Genomic DNA, 17653 nt, shown 5'->3' with positions numbered 1-17653 from the left:
GGCATTTCCAAGTCACCAGCCACGTCACCCCTACCTTGAACGTGCCTGTTACACTGCATGGACTTGAAAGGGAGCCAAGGGCTGAGGCCAGATTTCTGTCTTCAATGCTGTTTGTGTATTAGTCAGCTTTCATGCTGATTATGCTCCTAGGTTGGAGTGCTATGCCTCTACAGCTAGCCTGCTCGCTCAGCCACCCTGCCTTGCGTGCAGCTAGCTCAAGTGTCAGCTCTACAGTGTAGGCTTGTCCTGTTCCATCATGCAAATGAGCATCTTGATAGACAACACCTCATCATCCTGCAGTGTTTGCATTTACATGATGTGTGAATGCCATTTGTGGATGATGCTGACATCATATAGAAATTCCACAATGGCTTCTACTTAGGCTAAACTCATCTTTAGTTTACAAGATAGTTTAGATCTCAGTGGAATACTGAGAAGGTGATTTCACTCAGATTACAACCAGGCATTTTTGTACTAGCACTTAGTCCAGACTGTTTTTTAGCATAAGTAGACTATTTGTGTGGTGTCATCAAAACGAACACAAGAAGTGGTCAAAACTGGTTTAGGAGAGGTATGAAAAATTTTATTGTGAAGATACCTGGCTGAATATATACACTGATACTCTTGTGTGTCAGCCTCTAGTGCAGATGTCTCCTGTTGTCTCTATTCAACAGAAGCAGCAGCATTTTTCCAAGTGTTGTCTTGTATTTTAGTAATAAACTGAAAATGGCTGAACTTTGCTGTCTGGAGTCCTGAACTTTGTTTTGAGCTCTGGCCAACAAACTGAGCAATGCATTCATCTCAGAGGGAGACAGGATTTCCAAACCAGACAGCATACTCTTGTCAGTGCAGAAGCATGCTCCTATGTGCCCTGATAACTGAACACATTTTACCTTCCTTTCCCAAGCACAACACATCTTCACTTGTTCTGTGTAGGGTTAAACCCTCCATTAAGAAATACAAGTCAAATCAAGAGATCACAAGGACAGATTTTAAAGTATCTCAAAAACAGTTCAAGATCTCCACTGGTAAGAAATGGAGGCAGCTGTGTAATCTTCGAGGGCTGCTATTTGAAAGATAATTCCAAAATAAATGTGGCTGGTTATCAGGAGAGTGATATTTCTGGACTATTTTGGCTTGACACTAATAAAAGGAAAAAAAAAAAGACAAGTTTAAAAATGGTTGCAATCTCCTGCTGTTCAGACTTCATTGCCCTCATGTTTTGTACTGGACTAGTTTGAATGTGCGCTTAAAAAATACTTTAAACAAATGTAATTGGAATCCTATGTACAATAAATACTATCAATTTTAAGGCCAAATGCAGAATATTCTTGGGGGAGAAGAGAGAGAAGGGAGTATACACATGTATGCACACAACTTTCTCCTCTCTCTCCTGCGTAAGGAACTGATTAATAATTGCTGAAAATTACACAGGTGTATAACCCATCTAGAACCAGATCCTTCATTCTAGAAGTTATACATTTTATATTTTGCTGTAATTTTGATTTTTAGTCAGTTTATTGTAAAAATGTAAATATGCTTTTATAATTTGTTCATTTGGATCCCATTATGTTACAAACTCACAGCCTTATTCAGTGGCATGAAATAGTGGGCTAGTATATCAAATAAAGTCATGTCAAATATATATCAAGTATATCAAATAAATACACATCAGTTTGGCGTGTATTGTACTTGATAATAAATTATGTACTCAGTAATACATGATTCTCCATCACAGAACATTTTTAGTATTGCCCTGGGTTCAGCACTAGCAATTGCTTTTCTCCTTCTTAGTAGCTGTTGCAATGCTGTGGTTTTGACTTTAGCCTGAGAACAGTGCTGATAACGCACAGATGTTTTTTAGTTCTTGCTACGTAATGCTGTCATGGTTTAAACCCTAGCCCGGCAGATTGTTCACTCACTGCCAGTGAGTGGTGCCGGGCTGGAAGCCATCGAGGCACCCCCCCGGGGCTCTCCCCTTCCCCATTCCCGGAGGGATGGGGAGGAGGATCGAAAGAGTGCAACTCCTACGGGTTGAGACAAGAACAGTCCAGCAACCAATGTACAACACAAATCACCACCACTACCACCAACGACAACAATGATAAGAGAAAATAACAAGGGAAGAGAATACAATGCCACCAGCCAAGAAACGAATCGGACCCAGAAGCCCGTGTCCTTCCAGGTATCTCCCAGTTACCCCCCGCCCCGGGCACTACATTCTGTGGTATGGAATACTTCTTTGGCTAGCTTGGGTCAGGTGTCTTGCCTCTGCTTCCTCCTGGCTTCCCCTCCTCTCTGGCAGAGCATGAACCTCACAAAGTCCTTGGTCAGGGTAAACACCAGTTAGCAACAACTGAAAACATCGGTATTATCAGCACTGTTCCCAGGCTGGAAGTCAAAACACAGCGCTGCACCAGCTACCAAGAAGGAGAAAAATTGACTGCTACTGCTAAACCCAGGACAAATGCTTACTGTGATCAAGGACTTTTTCAGTCTCATGCTCTGCCAGTGAGGAGGAGCACAGGAAGCTAGGAGGAAGCAGAGACAGGACACCTGACCCAAACTAGCCAAAGGGGTATTCCGTACCACAGTGCATCATGCCCAGCATAGAAACTGGGGGGAGTTACTTGGGAGTCCCAGATCACTGCTCAGTCGGGCGAGTTATTGGTTGGCTGGTGGTGAGATGTTGTATTCTCTCCCCTTTTTATTTCCCTTATCATTATTATTATTGGTGGTAGCAGTAGTGATTTTGTGTTATACCTTAGTTACTGGACTGTTCTTATCTCAGCCCACAGGAGTTACATTCTTTCGATTCTCCTCCCCATCTCTCTTAGAGCAGGGCGGGGAAGAAGAGGGTGAGTGAGTGGCTGGGCTTAAACCATGACAGGTTTTCCCTTATGAGGTAGAGAGGAAGCAATCCTTTTTCATGGATACCTATGCCAAACTTTAAATAGTTCTGTAACTAAAGATAATTAGGAGGTGTAATGATTACTTTGTAAGTGTGGGAAAAAGCATTGGAGCTGGTAAGAAAACTTTGCAGTTTGATGTATTTGATATATTTACTCATCTTTTTGCTATGAGAGTTCCAGGTAGCACTCCAAGCAGTTCATTAGCAGTTGAACAAGGAAGCTGTCCCTGCTGTCCAAACTGCAATGCCAGTAAGTCTGGCTGCAAAATGATCACTGAAGGCCTTTTACTTATTTCTACAACTGTTTAACATCATGTTTTATTTTGTTGCTATGGTCTTTCTCATTTAGTGTACTAAAGTAGAAAGATCATAGTAAATGCTGGGGTGGGTACTTTCTGTATGTTGCTAATACACCGTCTTCCATTTAATATGGATTTATGCTCCTCATCACTGTCTCATTCTGTTGCATTGAAGGGTCACCAATACCTGTGGGCATTGATGTGCAGGTAGAAAGCATTGACAGCATATCTGAAGTTGACATGGTAAGTGGAACTGGAATATAGAAGTTCAGCCAAAATTCAGGGTTTCAGAAACACCCAGCTGGATGCAGAATAATACAGTTAAAGAAAGCAAACCCTGAAAGAGAACAACCTTTCCTTGAAGCATGCAAGTCATTCTTGTTTAAAATAGTAAGTGTTATATTAAAGCACATGTCAAATTTCTCCCTGGGTAAGAGGAACAGATCAGAGTGGACAGTGCTCCAATCTGAAACCACCAACCATTCAGTAAGCCCCAGGGGCTTCTGCGTGAGCCCTTAGTACTCACCACATTAGTTGAAGAGGCTCTGTATCCTTTATTTCCTTTGCTTATTTGTATCTGAAAATTCTTATCATTTCTGGCATGGGTGGAGCTGTAGATGTGACAAATGGAAGTAGAAAAATCAGTTCCATGAATGGCCCTCAAAGTAGATGCCCACACTGCAATCAAGGACTTGTAGCACTGGAATGCAGGCTGTTCATTCCTCAGCTGAAATTGTCACTGATAATGCCACCCATTAGTGCCAAATCCTAGAATACGAGGGCATGTTAGCTTTACAAAGAGATCTCATTTAAAGTGTCTTTTCACGGTGAGTGTAAGTTCTAGTTGCAGGTGTTGAGTTTGCAATGGGATCTGTCAGTCAGTATGCACCCCTGAATTCCTTTGCAAATCTACCCAAATCATATTACAGGGGAAGACCTAAGTATCTTCCCAGTATTCTTATAATTACTTCTTATAAGAAGTAATTGTTCTATTGAGATCAATGATGTCTGCCTAGTAAAGCAGAAGTTACATAGGTGAGCACAAAGCCGTCAGGCTGTGCAGAAGCTCAGACTGGGTTTGGAGCATCCTCTCCATCTCTTTCCACATGTATAGTTGCAGTCATGCTATTTCTCTAAATAGGATGATAAACTATTTTAAACAGTATTTCATATTTAAAAAATTGTAATTCTTCTAGAATTTAAGGTTTTACTCTAATAAAATTCTTCATATTATTTTTCTACGATGCATTTCATTCATCAATCCCCTTTTCAGTATTTGTACAAAATATACAGATTAATGAAATTTGCAAACTGACCTAATGCTCATGAAGAACTCGAGTTAATCCCTTTATAAAGGAACCGCAGTCCATTCTGGGAAAAGCTTGCAAAGATTTCCAGAGGAAACCTTTTTCCATTTTCCTTTGGTTGGTTTAAAAGTTCCTTTATCACTTCACTGATGGACCAATACAGCAGAGCACTGAAATCTGTAAAAGTTTTATCTCAGTATAAATGAAGTATGTACCTCAGACTGAGACACCAGTTTACAAGGCGAACAGCCGGTATCTCAGAGGTAGTTCTCATCTGTATTTAAACTCATTGGGTAGGATTTAATTCCTCTCACTGAGGGTCCTCCAGATGATACCCAGAGAAGACACTGATCCTTTGCATGAGTTGATTACTTTGTACCGTTTTCAATTGTGTGTGAATAAACCATGCATTGTCTTCTTTTATTTTTAATTAAACAAAGGACTTCACAATGACTTTATATCTCAGACATTACTGGAAGGATGAGAGACTTTCATTTCATAGTAACAAAAACAAAAGTATGACTTTTGATGGAAGACTGATAAAAAAGATCTGGGTACCTGATATATTTTTTGTACACTCCAAAAGATCATTCATCCATGATACAACTGTGGAAAATGTCATGCTCCGAGTATACCCTGATGGCAATGTACTCTTCAGTCTACGGTAAGAGCAATACCCCTTTATAGGAAAATACATGGCTGCAATTATGGACCAGTAGTCTGTATAGTGAGAAACTGCTGTAAATACTTGTAGTTAAGATTCTGAAACTGAACTGGCAGTAATGCCCTGACATTAGATAATGGGAACTGGTGACGAGTGTACCAGTGTGAAAATAAATAACATATATAAATAACGTATTTTTCTGTCATTTATATATTGTTTGTTTCTTGTCACAGAACAATTGCATTTTTTCATCTGTTGTAAATATATCACTGAAATTTATCCTGTGTTAATTCCTTGTCAGTGTTTTTATCTACATGTTATTGCTTTTCTTTATGAAGTAGATTTGGATGATGTGGCAGAAATAGTTTTCTGGAGGAATTTTCCCCTTAGGGTACAGACCCCAAGGCCTGTGCATTGCAGAAATCACAGTTCTCCAGGTTATTACTGGTTAGGCCTGTGCACAGAGTTTATACTTCATCTAATCTGGATAGTTTGAAGATTCATGCAAGCATTTGAGATTTTGGCTATTTAATGATTGTTCCAACAAGTAATGAAGACATGCAGAAACCATCACAACAACAGCTGCACGTCACTTTAAAATAGTGTATGCTCAAGAATCACACTGATCAGTAAGAAATAATGAGGTGAAGTATGCATTTTATTGCTGTATTTCCATGCTTCATGAGAGAGAGATTGGGAACACTAAGGCTTACAGCAGTGGCACTCCACATGAGGGGTAAGACATACATTCAGCTGATGGAAGAAAGAGTGATGAAGAGACTTAAGATGGGAGAGCACATTCTGTCAGCTTAATGGAAAGGTAAAGTGTCATCAAGATAAAAGCAAGAAATTGTGCACAAGTAGTTACAAACCAAAGATAGCATGTGAGGTGCAGGACAGAAATGGAGAGAAAGGAAAAAGCATAATGGGAGGGAAGGAAAAGGGGAAAGCAGATCTGAGGGACAGATACAGTGTGAATCAGTTTGCTCATTGCTTAGAATCCCCTCTGATGGGAGCCCTTGTCCTGTGTCCTACACCACATTTGCAAGCTTGTGCTCTGTTTTTCTTCCTTGCCCTTGTCCTCTCTGCTCCCACAGTTACCTTTTCCTAACTCAGCATTACCAGATGGTGTATACTGGATGACTCCTCCTTGCTTTGCCAGGTGAGCTTGCAGCCAGCTTCACCTTCCTGTGCCAGTGAATAGAAAGCCCCAAAGTTCCTGCCAAACCTGTGGATTTCTTCCTGGACATATGCACAAAGGGCAGGTGTCCTGTCCTTTTCGTTCTCTATCAGCTCTTACCAGAGGCAGGGAAAGGGGTGCCCTAAAGGTTGGTGAACTAAAGTTTTGAAATTATGAAGGTGAAACATTATTTTTCTAGCTTAGTGCTATTAATGTGTATGTTCCAAGAGAATCAGATGTTCATTAAAACACCCTTTTTGTATTGCCAGTTTTACATGCAGAGGGTAGCTTATATTCCAAATACTTAACATGCAAGAAATCTGCATATTCTGCAGTTTTTCTTTAGAGCATAGCATCCAAGATTTTATTGAAGCAAAGTGGAACAAAAATCCAGATTTGTGCTAAAACAGTCTTTTATTTTCAAAAACATTTTCTTGGTTTTCCCCTGATCCTTTAGTCAATAGCTGGAAGATAGAAACATCATCTGTAGTTGGAAGTATTATGCATGATTTTAAAGATGTGCCACACTTACAATCATATTACAAGCTAGTAGAATCGTAGACTTGTAAAGTTTAAGTGTGTTTACCAACCAGCAGTTTTCAAAGATTGCTTATATAACCAGTATAGCTCTCATACTTAAACTGTAGAATTCAGTTTGGGAAAAACTGAAAAGTCAAACTAAAACATCAAATGACAAGAAAGGGAAATTTGGTATTATTCACCATATTTAAATTGCTGCCTCTAGCCTGTTTATTGTTTAAAATATCAAGGGATATACATCTTCTAAACACTGCTGAAAAATCAGGTAGAATGCAAAATAATGTCTTTTTCTAGACTTCCTTAAGCTTTTTAGAGTATAAGGCATTTAAATGGTGTGGAAAAGGAGAGTAAGCTTCCAGAAATTGCAGCTTATCTTTTTATGCAATTAAATATTATAAGCATTCTAGCTGGGAAACATTTGGAATAATATTTGCTGTAATCTGTAATATGTACTTCAATCTATGAGAAATTCGGTTGAGAAATTCGGTCAAGAACTGTGAACTCCCCTTATTAATCTTCCTAAGTGTAACCCTTCAAAGTAAAATGTATGAAAGGCTAATGAAGGATCATGCCAGTAAAAGGTTTAAAAAACAAAGGTAATGCGCTCAGTAAGAAAGACTAATTAATTATGTTTAAAAAATGTGTTATCACTGATCTAGTTTTATCTCACTATCTTGAAGCAATTTTAGAAGCATCTAAAAAAACTTGAAAAACTCAACCATTAGGATTCTAAGCGGCAGACTGGTCGGGAGTCACACTAAGTTGTCTGCCCAGCTCAAAGATAGTGTGAAATTTTTCATTTAATTTCTGTTTTTGTCTTTCTTTCTGCAGAATAACAGTTTCTGCTATGTGTTTCATGGATTTCAGTAGGTTTCCTCTGGACACCCAGAATTGCTCTTTAGAACTGGAAAGCTGTAAGTTTAATGCATACCTGTTCTTCACATGTGCATTCTTATCAGCATTCCATACTCCATCTTATTAATAATACCTTTTCAACTTATTTTGACATGTGACCTGAACCCTTCAATAACCCTTCAATAACCCAGGTTAAATTGTGACCAGTTTGGGATCTTTACAGAACTTAGTGAGCTTTGGGAAGATAAAAAACCTATGATGCACCCTGCTTTGTTTTGACTGGGTTGGTATTCCAAGGCCTGAATCTAAAAATGTTTCCTCTGTCAAAAATCATGGTGGGTTTTTTTTTCAGTTTTTTTTTTCTTTTTTTTTCTGGAAAAAAAAAGGTTAGAAGTAAAATGTCAATATTTAATCTCATGAAGCAATGAAAACAAGTGCTTGTGTTACTGTGAAGTATCTGCTTTCTCATCCCTGACTCAGTTGTCTGTAGTAAATTGTAAAGCTGGGAACAAACAGTAATTCTGTGTTGCTAAGCCTTTTGCTATGTCAAAATTTATTTCTATTTGGATTATGAGTAAAACTGGAATGCTGGTTTGTAGTTCAGTTTTGGAGAAGAGAACAGATCCCCAGTGTTCAGGCAGTCTGCTCAGTGTTGCAGTTCCAGTGTTCTGCTCCTAAATGCCCTGTGACCCTGAGCTCGCCTAGGTTCCCCCATCTGTCAGGTGAGCTGGTGACAGGGCATAGGACTGGGGTCCACTTAGAACCAGATGGAATGTGGTCTTTGAAAATTTTCCATGTCAACTAAGTGGCAGATTGATGTGAAAAAAAGTGTTTCTTTGGGGTTTTCCCAAATAGTTTGAGTGGTCTCTTATCCCTAAGAAAAATAAAACAAAAGCATTATACCAGCAGAAGAGGTGATTTATTTTTTACTTTCTCGTAGATGCATACAATGAAGACGATCTGATGTTATACTGGAAACACGGAAACAAGTCTCTGAGCACAGATGAGCACATCTCCCTCTCCCAATTTTTCATTGAAGAATTCAGTGCTTCCAGTGGACTAGCTTTTTACAGCAGTACTGGTACAGTAAGCCCTTGTCATTAGAAGAGTGAAGCACAGGACACAATCATGCAGAATTACTTTTCAAATTCATTGCTAATAAATGACTGTTACTGCTTAAAAAGTTCTCAGTTAAAATGAGGTCTCTCAATTACACTGGTCTGTTGGCCCAGGTCCTTGTTTTTCCTTACATTACCAGTGTAACACTTTCTTGATGATCAGGTAGTGAGGTGGACTGTGAACTGGCTGAAGGAGAGAAGCCAGAAGGTTGTAGTCTATGGGGCAGAGTCTAGTTGGAGGCCTGTATCTAGTGGAGTGCCTCAAGGGTCAGTACTGGGACCAGTATTATTTAATATATTCATCAATGATTTAGATGAGGGAATTGAGTGTACTATCAGCAAGTTTGCTGATGACACTAAGCTGGGAGGAGTGGCTGACACGCCAGAAGGCTGTGCTGCCATTCAGCGAGACCTGGACAGGCCGGAGAGTTGGGCAGGGAATAACTTGATGAAATATAACAAGGGAAAAGTGTAGAGTCCTGCATCTGGGCAGGAACAACCCCAGGTTCCAGTATAGGGTGGGGAACGACCTGTTAGAGAGCAGTGTAGGGGAGAGGGACCTGGGGGTCCTAGTGGACGACAGGATGACCATGAGCCAACACTGTGCCCTTGTGGCCAAGAAGGCCAATGGCATCCTGGGGTGTATTAGAAGGGGGGTGGTTATTAGGTCGAGAGAGGTCCTCCTTCCCCTCTACTCTGCCCTGGGGAGACCCCATCTGGAATATTGTGTCCAGTTCTGGGCCCCTCAGTTCAAGAAGGACAGGGACCTGCTGGAGAGAGTCCAGTGCAGGGCAACTAAGATGATTAAGGGAGTGGAGCATCTCCCTTATGAGGAAAGACTGAGGGAGCTGGGTCTCTATAGTTTAGAGAAGAGGAGACTGAGGGGTGACCTTATTAGTATATATAAATATATAAAGGGGGAGTGTCACGAGGATGGAGCCAGGCTCTACTCAGTGGCAAACAATGATAGGACAAGGGGTAATGGGTACAAACTGGAACACAAGAGGTTCCACTTAAACTTGAGAAGAAACTTCTTCTCAGTGAGGGTGATGGAACACTGTAACAGGCTGCCTAGGGAAGTTGTGAAGTCTCCTTCTCTGGAGACATTCAAAACCCGCCTGGACGCATTCCTGTGTAACATTATCTAGGTGTTCCTGCTCCGGCAGGGGGATTGGACTAGATGATCTTTCGAGGTCCCTTCCAATCTCTAACATACTGTGATACTGTGATACTGTATCTGCCCCAGACAGGTTTTTATTTCTCCCTATAGAACTTGAACAATACTTTCTGGCAAACTGCACAAGGCTTTAGGAATTTATTACAGCCTTGATTTCATGCAAGGTGGGTTTTATTTTCTTTGTATTTGTACATGCAGTTATAAATTTTTAAATACTTCTCTATATAAGTAGTCTAACCGTATGTTTTTAACCAGATAAAACAGCATGTTTGCTACTGCACTCACCAGTCTGAGGCAGTTTATTTCAGTGTGGATATAACCCTTGATATCAAAGTAATATGATGAAATGCATAGCACTTTGGAAAAAATCCTTGAAGACATACAGAAAAGCTGAAAATAGTTTTATTTACTGTATTTTATTTATAGGACAGCTTTTTTTTATATTTAAAAAAGATCCATTCAAGTTTATGGTGGCTGATATTGAATGCAGTAATACCGGTTTAAATTATGATGCAGCTAAAGCACTAAGGAATTCACAGCTTGATCAGATCCTTCTTTTGCTTGTGTTTGAGCTAAGAACAGAGCTCCAGAGCCATTGTCATGTGAGAAGAGGGTGAGTGATACCTTACTATCATAGCTGTGCCTTACTGAGAGCTATGTCAACTTTGTTCTTGTTGCAAGAAGGAGACTGGGATGTTTTCCACCAAACTGCTATCACTGAGTGTTGAAAATGAGTTCCGGGAACTCTTTCTGCTTTGCTGTTCTCATAAAAAAACAGTTATGCAAGCAGATATGGCCTTGTGCACAATAAAGCAACCCCACAGCACCCCAATACTCATGCCTTTGCAGCACCTTCACAGCACATTTGACTTTTTGCAGTGTAACTACTCAACACTTGTGAGGATGGAGGCACAGACCCAGAGGTAGAGTGCAAGCTGGATCGTTTATTGAACAGATTATTTATATGCTTCCAAGCAATTAGCCAAGCACATCTGTGTTTGCCTTGCAGTTACATCAGGTGAAAGATCTATCTGATTTTCTTATCAACATCCTTTTTCCAGTTCCAACGTCCTTGTTTCTTGCCAGTTCCAACATCTTCCAAGTACCAGTCAGGGACAGGTCACTCTTAATTGCCTACTAAAGTTCCTCCTTCCCATGGTCACTCTTAATTGCCAGCTTTGACACATTCCAACCCCCACAAACACTTACATGCAGATGTTTTGATGATGAGATTACTCAGCAGGATAAGATGAAAGGAAAGACTTTTTTTTAAGTCACAGGGATCCTGGGAAGTAGTTGAACAATGTGCGTTCCATATTTTAGTTAGAACACTGCCCTTTGTAAGCACATACTTTTCTTTTACTTTGAGGTTTTCTTTCTTACAGGAGGCTCCACTTTCTCTTGTTCTTTTATTTTGCTTCTTGTTGGATGAAAATGATTACACACAAACCCTTCCCCTAAAGTAATAGTGGGGAACCATCAGCACAACTCTAATCGAAGCCATCTTCCCCTGAAGAATCCTGGGCAAAAAATGGACAAAAATGCTGCTCATGGAGCAGCCTCCCACATTTTAGGTTCTGCATATCATTTCCTGTGCACCTCCGAGAACCACACGTGTAGCATTGAGGCTTTTGGAGTTCAGTGGCCTCCAAAGGATCAACGATTTCAATCCATTTTTGAGACAATAATTTTTAAGCCCAAAAACCTTCTCCAGAAGTGAAAACACATAAAGCATGTTTAATATTAGATGGGGGTTTTGTTGATATTTTTTATAAAGAGCCTCTTTGTGATAGCATGGCTGCTCCAACACAGTCTTGTTAATGTCTCTATTTGTACGGGTCAGGCAGATGCTGCGCAGCCAGCCACTTTTGTCTTCACCTCACTCATTTCCCTCCCATCACAGGAGGTGAAACACGCATGCTTTCCTGCGCAGACAGACTGTGCCACCAAAATTCACTAGGTGGCACTTTTTCCTCTAAAGTCAATGCTGGGCAGGCAAACCTGTATGGCGGTAAGAAAAGCGCTGTTTACTGCTGGGTATTTGTAGCATGAGAGAAGGCAGGCTACTTTTTAGGGGAGGAAGGGTTTTGGCTTTACTGTCATATCTGAACTGGACAATTACATTCTGTCTGCATTCTCCCGGCAGTTTCACTTGAAGTCTATTTAACTTTTTTTTTTCTCCTCAATTTCATAACCTCAGCTATAATACAGTATTTTATTTATGCAGTCATGATGCTTTGATCCCAAGGCAGCAGTATTTTAATGAGGGATGAAGGATAGTTAATAAAGCACTATATAAAACCAAGGTAGTGGCACTATTTCTTAGGTGTTTACTGTTACTGATGAGAATACACCATTCCAGTTGAAAGGAGAGGGCCAGTGAACAGAGCTCACAAATAACACAGCTCTCTTCTCCCCCAACGTGTTCCTCTCTTTTTTCAATAGGTTGGTACAATCGACTTTTTATAAACTTTGTGCTTCGGAGACATATTTTCTTTTTTGTGCTACAGTCCTACTTCCCCGCCATGCTGATGGTGATGCTGTCTTGGGTTTCATTTTGGATTGACAGAAGAGCCGTTCCTGCCAGGGTATCACTAGGTAAACCTTTAACATATGTTTTTCTGGGAAGTACAGAATGGATAGGGGAGAAGTTTTGAAATTACCTTAGCTTCTTATTTACACAGGACATGAGCAACTATATCAGGTATTTGCCTGAACAACTATTATTGCTACTGTAGTCATTACCACAAACTCCTAAAGGAGTCAACCTCTACTAAAACGGGATGTTTGTTCAGACTTGCTTTGCTATATTAGAGAACAGCTCACACAACACAGAAGGAAAAGGAATGATTCTGCTGGTCTCCTTATGTAGGATTTTACTGAATTACTTTTTTTCCTTTTTTCTTCCTGCGCAGACTGGGATTTTCCTCCCCTCTTCCCAGCAAAGTAACAGGTAGTAACTGGTAGTCAAGTCCCTCCCCAAATCCATGGTTCATAAGATACTTAATAGGCATAATGCAATCATGCTTTACAGCTTTACAGCTCTGTTTTCTCTCTAGAAACACTTGATATCTTCCTCCTGACTTGGAACCAGTTTCCTAATTTGTCCTATGTAGCAAAGCCTTTCTTTGTTAGGCACCTTGAAAATGTTTCCTTTAGTGCCTTAACTGCACAGGGCATACAGGGTTCTGAGGAAGCCAAAGAGTACTGTGGGCAACTTTCTGCTCTAACAGTTTTAGTTCTGAACACCACAGCTCAGGAGAAAATCACTAATTACATTGGGTTTTTTTTAATAACATTATTGGTTTTCAGTTAATACCACTTCAGGACTGTCTTTGTTGGGAATTTAATGCTGATGGCAGTGGAATGAGTACTTTTTTTTTTTTTCAGATTAGCATCTCTGTGAAGATCTGATGAAAATTTGTTAAGCTTTCTAATGTAACCATAATGCGTCTGTGTTGTGCAACTGTTGGCTTAAGAATTAGTAAAGAAGTTCCTGTTCTTTCTTCTTACTGATGCTAGTCCCAGAAGCCATATGAATGTTGCCATATTTCTTAGGCAAGTGAAAATTTGAGGATCTTTGTTTAAGAAACAAAATTGCGTGTACAGAGGGAGCCCTCAACTTTTATCTACAGCTATATCAATCTAGAAAAAAATAGGACTGTAGCTACCTCAGATCCCTTTCTGTTGGCAGGCTGAAGTTACTAATACATGAGTTATAAATCTATGTTAGTTGAAAACAAATTATAATACCTCGTTTTATTAATACATCTAGCAACTCCTTTTGTTTATAAGAAGTTTTAACTTTAAAAATAAAGTCTTAATTCTCAGTAGGTCATTTATAATGTTATCAAGATGGTTTTGCTGATCATGTTTTTTAATTTATATAAGGATTTCTGCAGATGGTTATGCATTGGGAGTTCTGTGGATAATGTACATTTCATTAGCATAAGCATACAGGCAATGTTAACATCAAAAATTAAAAAGCTTAGCAACCTGGCATAGAGTATACTTATTTCAAATAAATTGATTTCCTCTTACGTGGTATATTTCAAAAACCATCTTTCAACCTAAGGAACTTGCAGAGAGGGAGAGGGGAAACTCCCGTAAGTTCCAATGGACTTGAACTAGCATAAAGCTGGAGAAAGTATACAGTTAGACCCAGCATGAAAAGCCATGCCATCAGCCAGTTCTGTCTCACGGGTATTATTAGTATTTCTTCACTTCCAGTGTTACATTCATCTCTTTAAAAGAGGGCCTCATTTGGTTGTTGGTCTTGTTTTTTTTTCTGAGGCAGAGCAAAGCGAAATGAATAGCTGCATGTAAGAAGAGATTGAGGGGATGAGGGTGAAATTCTAGACATTCTGAAGTAAACAAAACCTGTTTCTTAGTTTTAATGAATATAGCATTTTTATGCTAGAGTGTTTTTAGAAAGACATGGAGTAATGACAAAGACATACAAGCTGTTCTCAAGAAGTACAATTTGAGAAGGGTTGGGAGGGAAACTGGTGATTCTTTCGTGATTCTCTCGGACAAGAAAGTGGAGACCCTGGCTCTGGGAAGTGAGGGAAGCCCACAAATCTGCTTTCACTCTCTGCAGCAGTGCTTAAAGCTGTCACAGAAATGTGTGCTTTAATTTTATTTAATTAAATAAATTTCATTTAATTAATTTCTTTAATTTCACAGAATTACGCTGCTGAATCACCATTCTTGTGTTCCCACTGTTCCCACTGTTCAAACTTGGTGTGCCACAGCTCTAACTGCACGCACTGAGCAAAGAGATGGTTTACTTGTTTCAGTATTGTACGTGATAGGCTTTCATGGTTCACTCCACTTTTCAGAGCCTGTGCAATGAAGATACAGGGAGTGTCAACGATACGCCCTCACAGAGCTGTTCTGTCTAAGCAAAGTTCATGATCCAAACTGGCCAGTATTAGGATAACCTCACCTTTTTCTTTGGCAGGTATAACTACAGTGCTGACAATGTCAACCATCATGACAGGAGTAAGTGCCTCAATGCCTCAAGTGTCTTACATAAAAGCTGTGGATGTGTATTTATGGACCAGCTTCCTTTTTGTCTTCCTGTCAGTCATTGAATATGCAGCAGTGAACTATCTCACCACAACTGAAGAGAGAAAGCAACTAAGAAAACGGGGCCAGGTACAGTCTTCTCTGTGTTTTGTTGCCTTTAGAAAGCATCACAGAAACCACAGAGTAATCCAGATAGACCACTGTGAGAATCAGTGCAGTAACCATGTCTGTGACTCCATTCTGTATCTCACTTTACTTTACTTAGCTGAAGGGAGGAAATTTATTATCCTCTGTGAGATCTTGAGAAAACTTTCTTCCTTTTCTTGTGGCAGAGGTTAGGGAGTTCACCTCCTGATTCCCCTCTCCCCAGAGGAAGGTAGTTTTCATTCTCTTCTCAAAATACCTATTGATCAAAGTGGTTTTCTTCTCTCTGAGATATACCACAGAATGCAGTCATGTGATTTTACTTCCCATTTCTTGTGAAGCATTGTGTATTTTTCCTTCTCCTGCTTTGCCATTTTTAACCGAGAAGATGAGTTTAATGATGCCTTTTTCTCCCAAGACCCAATGAATGAAAAGGTCATTCTTAGAAAAGTGTGCCTGAAGCAGAAATGTGCACAAGTTGAACATTTGCTTTCTATGAAGCACTCACTTAAAACCTTTTCTTCAAGAATACCCCTATATGTAACCTCCTTTGTTGAAATTTCGTGGGGGGAAAACGCACAAATTTTTTGTTGTCTCTGGGGCAGGCTCTACAGGTAGCAATGCTGTGGGATAGCCCTGTTCTCCATATGCTCTCCACAGAAGGAGCAACACTGAAGAGAAAGCTTCCTTTATTTTCTGGTTTATTTATGTATAATTTACTAGCATGGCTCCTGCTAGATACAGAATAACTGTTTTTTGTTGCCAGGCTTCAGGAATGTATAGTATTGCTGCTGTGCAAGCAATGGCTTTTGATGGCTGCTTTCATGACACGGATGTGGACATGGACCTGACTGCTTTTTCAGACAGCTGTGAAGAGAATGAGACTCGGGCACGTGCAGCCAGTGCCTCCAATGTAGACACAGCTCACATAAAGAGGAAGAGATCTCTGAAGGGAAGTGTGGGCAGGATTATTTTACAGAACAATCATGTTATTGACAAATATTCCAAGATTGTATTTCCCAGTGTGTATATTGTGTTCAACTTTTTTTACTGGGGTTTGTACATATGAACAAAACCAATTATAAGCTAGACATTAGTTTGTGTATGAGGGTAGCATTGTGCTTTAAAACGGATGTGACAGCAGTAGAGGAAAGGGTTAAAAGTTTCCAAAACTTGTCTTTTGCATCATACCAAGGCTGGTTTAGTTAGCAGCAAAGCTGTTGATGAAAACCTCTCAGGAGTCGGTTTCTTTTTTAACTGGACTGCTGCAATGCTCCATTGGAGCAATCAAATTCATATGTTACTATGGCAGTAGTGTAGAAGCAGTTTGCTTACCAAGGGAGCCTTTTGTCGCACACCTAAACAGACAGCATCTCCCACTTGAGGTATTATCCAGTCTCTATCTGTCCTCTAACCATTCCTCTTTAGTCAGCCTTTCTGTTTGTTCTCCACTTGTCATCCATTTCAGTAGACAATCAGCACCAAACTCCTTCAAATAGCTCCTGTCCTTGTTTCATTTGCTGCATTTTGATTTTGCTAGGCAACCTGTGTGCACCTCAGCAGCCTTTGTCCTTGGATGGATGGTAATGAGGGGGAAAGCAATTATGGCTTAGCAATGGACTAGGAACCAGCAGAAAGCAGAGACTCTATTTCTGAGAAATCTTGCTAACTAGTCCCTGAGGCAGCACAGGAACAAAGTCCCAGACCCCTTGCACTCAGTGTCTTACAGCCACCTCTCAGGTAGATGACCAGCATTACCTACACAAGCTGTGCCCCTCATGTGGCACCCACGCACCTGTGCCTCATGTAGACCTGCTGTAATCACCGTTTGTTTCAGAAACAGGCTTTGAGGCAGAGATTTTAGAAAACTTGGTCAAGAAAACCTGGTTCTTCTGATATATGTTGCGTGTGTGAGCTTGGAGTTTACCCCATTCCCTCTCCCTTTGGCTTTTGAGATGGGATGTTACAGTGAAGAGAAGCTACATGCACCTGCTTGCAGCCCTGATCCCCAGCACAGTTCAAGATACCACACCGAGACACATGGGAAATAAAAGGAAGCAGCTGCGCCAAAACAGAGCCCTATAGAGGAATCCTGTTGATACCAGATGAGTCCTGCATGGAAATATCCTTAGGTTCAGGCTGAGGAGGTTGAGTTAAGAATGTTCAGGGACACACAAAAAGTGTTCACAGCTCCAGAAAAGAATCAAGATTATTTTTGTAACTTTCCCAAATAAGAAGCATTTTCCACTTACATTCCTTGGGCTCGCCTGTCATTTAATGGTGTTTATATTTACAAAGCCAGGTCAAAATGGTAATTTGTGGTAGCAGAAAATGTCACAAGGTCAATGCTTGGTCACTGCTTGATCAAGATTAGGAAATGGGAATAAACTTGGAAGCCTAAACCACTCTCTGCTTTATTTGTTTTTC

At 40.2% G+C, this 17653-nt stretch overlaps 1 protein-coding gene across 4 annotated transcripts in view; it reads left to right on the top strand.

The window, feature by feature from the left end:
- LOC133269773 (gamma-aminobutyric acid receptor subunit rho-3-like) overlaps positions 1-16324 on the top strand; it is a 29613-nt gene extending 13289 nt beyond the window's left edge. For 3 of the 4 annotated variants that reach the window (XM_061454465.1, XM_061454464.1, XM_061454466.1), the window contains 7 exons: positions 3386-3453; positions 4958-5181; positions 7733-7815; positions 8697-8837; positions 12497-12649; positions 15015-15211; positions 15993-16324. In XM_061454465.1, coding sequence (XP_061310449.1) covers positions 3386-3453; positions 4958-5181; positions 7733-7815; positions 8697-8837; positions 12497-12649; positions 15015-15211; positions 15993-16295 — 1169 coding nt within the window. In that variant the 3' untranslated portion in view covers positions 16296-16324. The remainder of the gene's footprint in view (positions 1-3385; positions 3454-4957; positions 5182-7732; positions 7816-8696; positions 8838-12496; positions 12650-15014; positions 15212-15992) is intronic. The other variant, XM_061454467.1, reaches the window with a different exon arrangement.
- The last annotated feature ends 1329 nt before the right edge of the window (positions 16325-17653 follow it).

The sequence above is a fragment of the Pezoporus flaviventris genome, unplaced genomic scaffold, assembly GCF_033815535.1.
Source record: "Pezoporus flaviventris isolate CSIRO_AGI_PZ_B2104156 unplaced genomic scaffold, CSIRO_AGI_Pfla_v1 ptg000015l, whole genome shotgun sequence".
NCBI classification, from domain to species: domain Eukaryota; kingdom Metazoa; phylum Chordata; class Aves; order Psittaciformes; family Psittacidae; genus Pezoporus; species Pezoporus flaviventris.
This window is presented reverse-complemented; position numbering and strand designations above follow the sequence as displayed.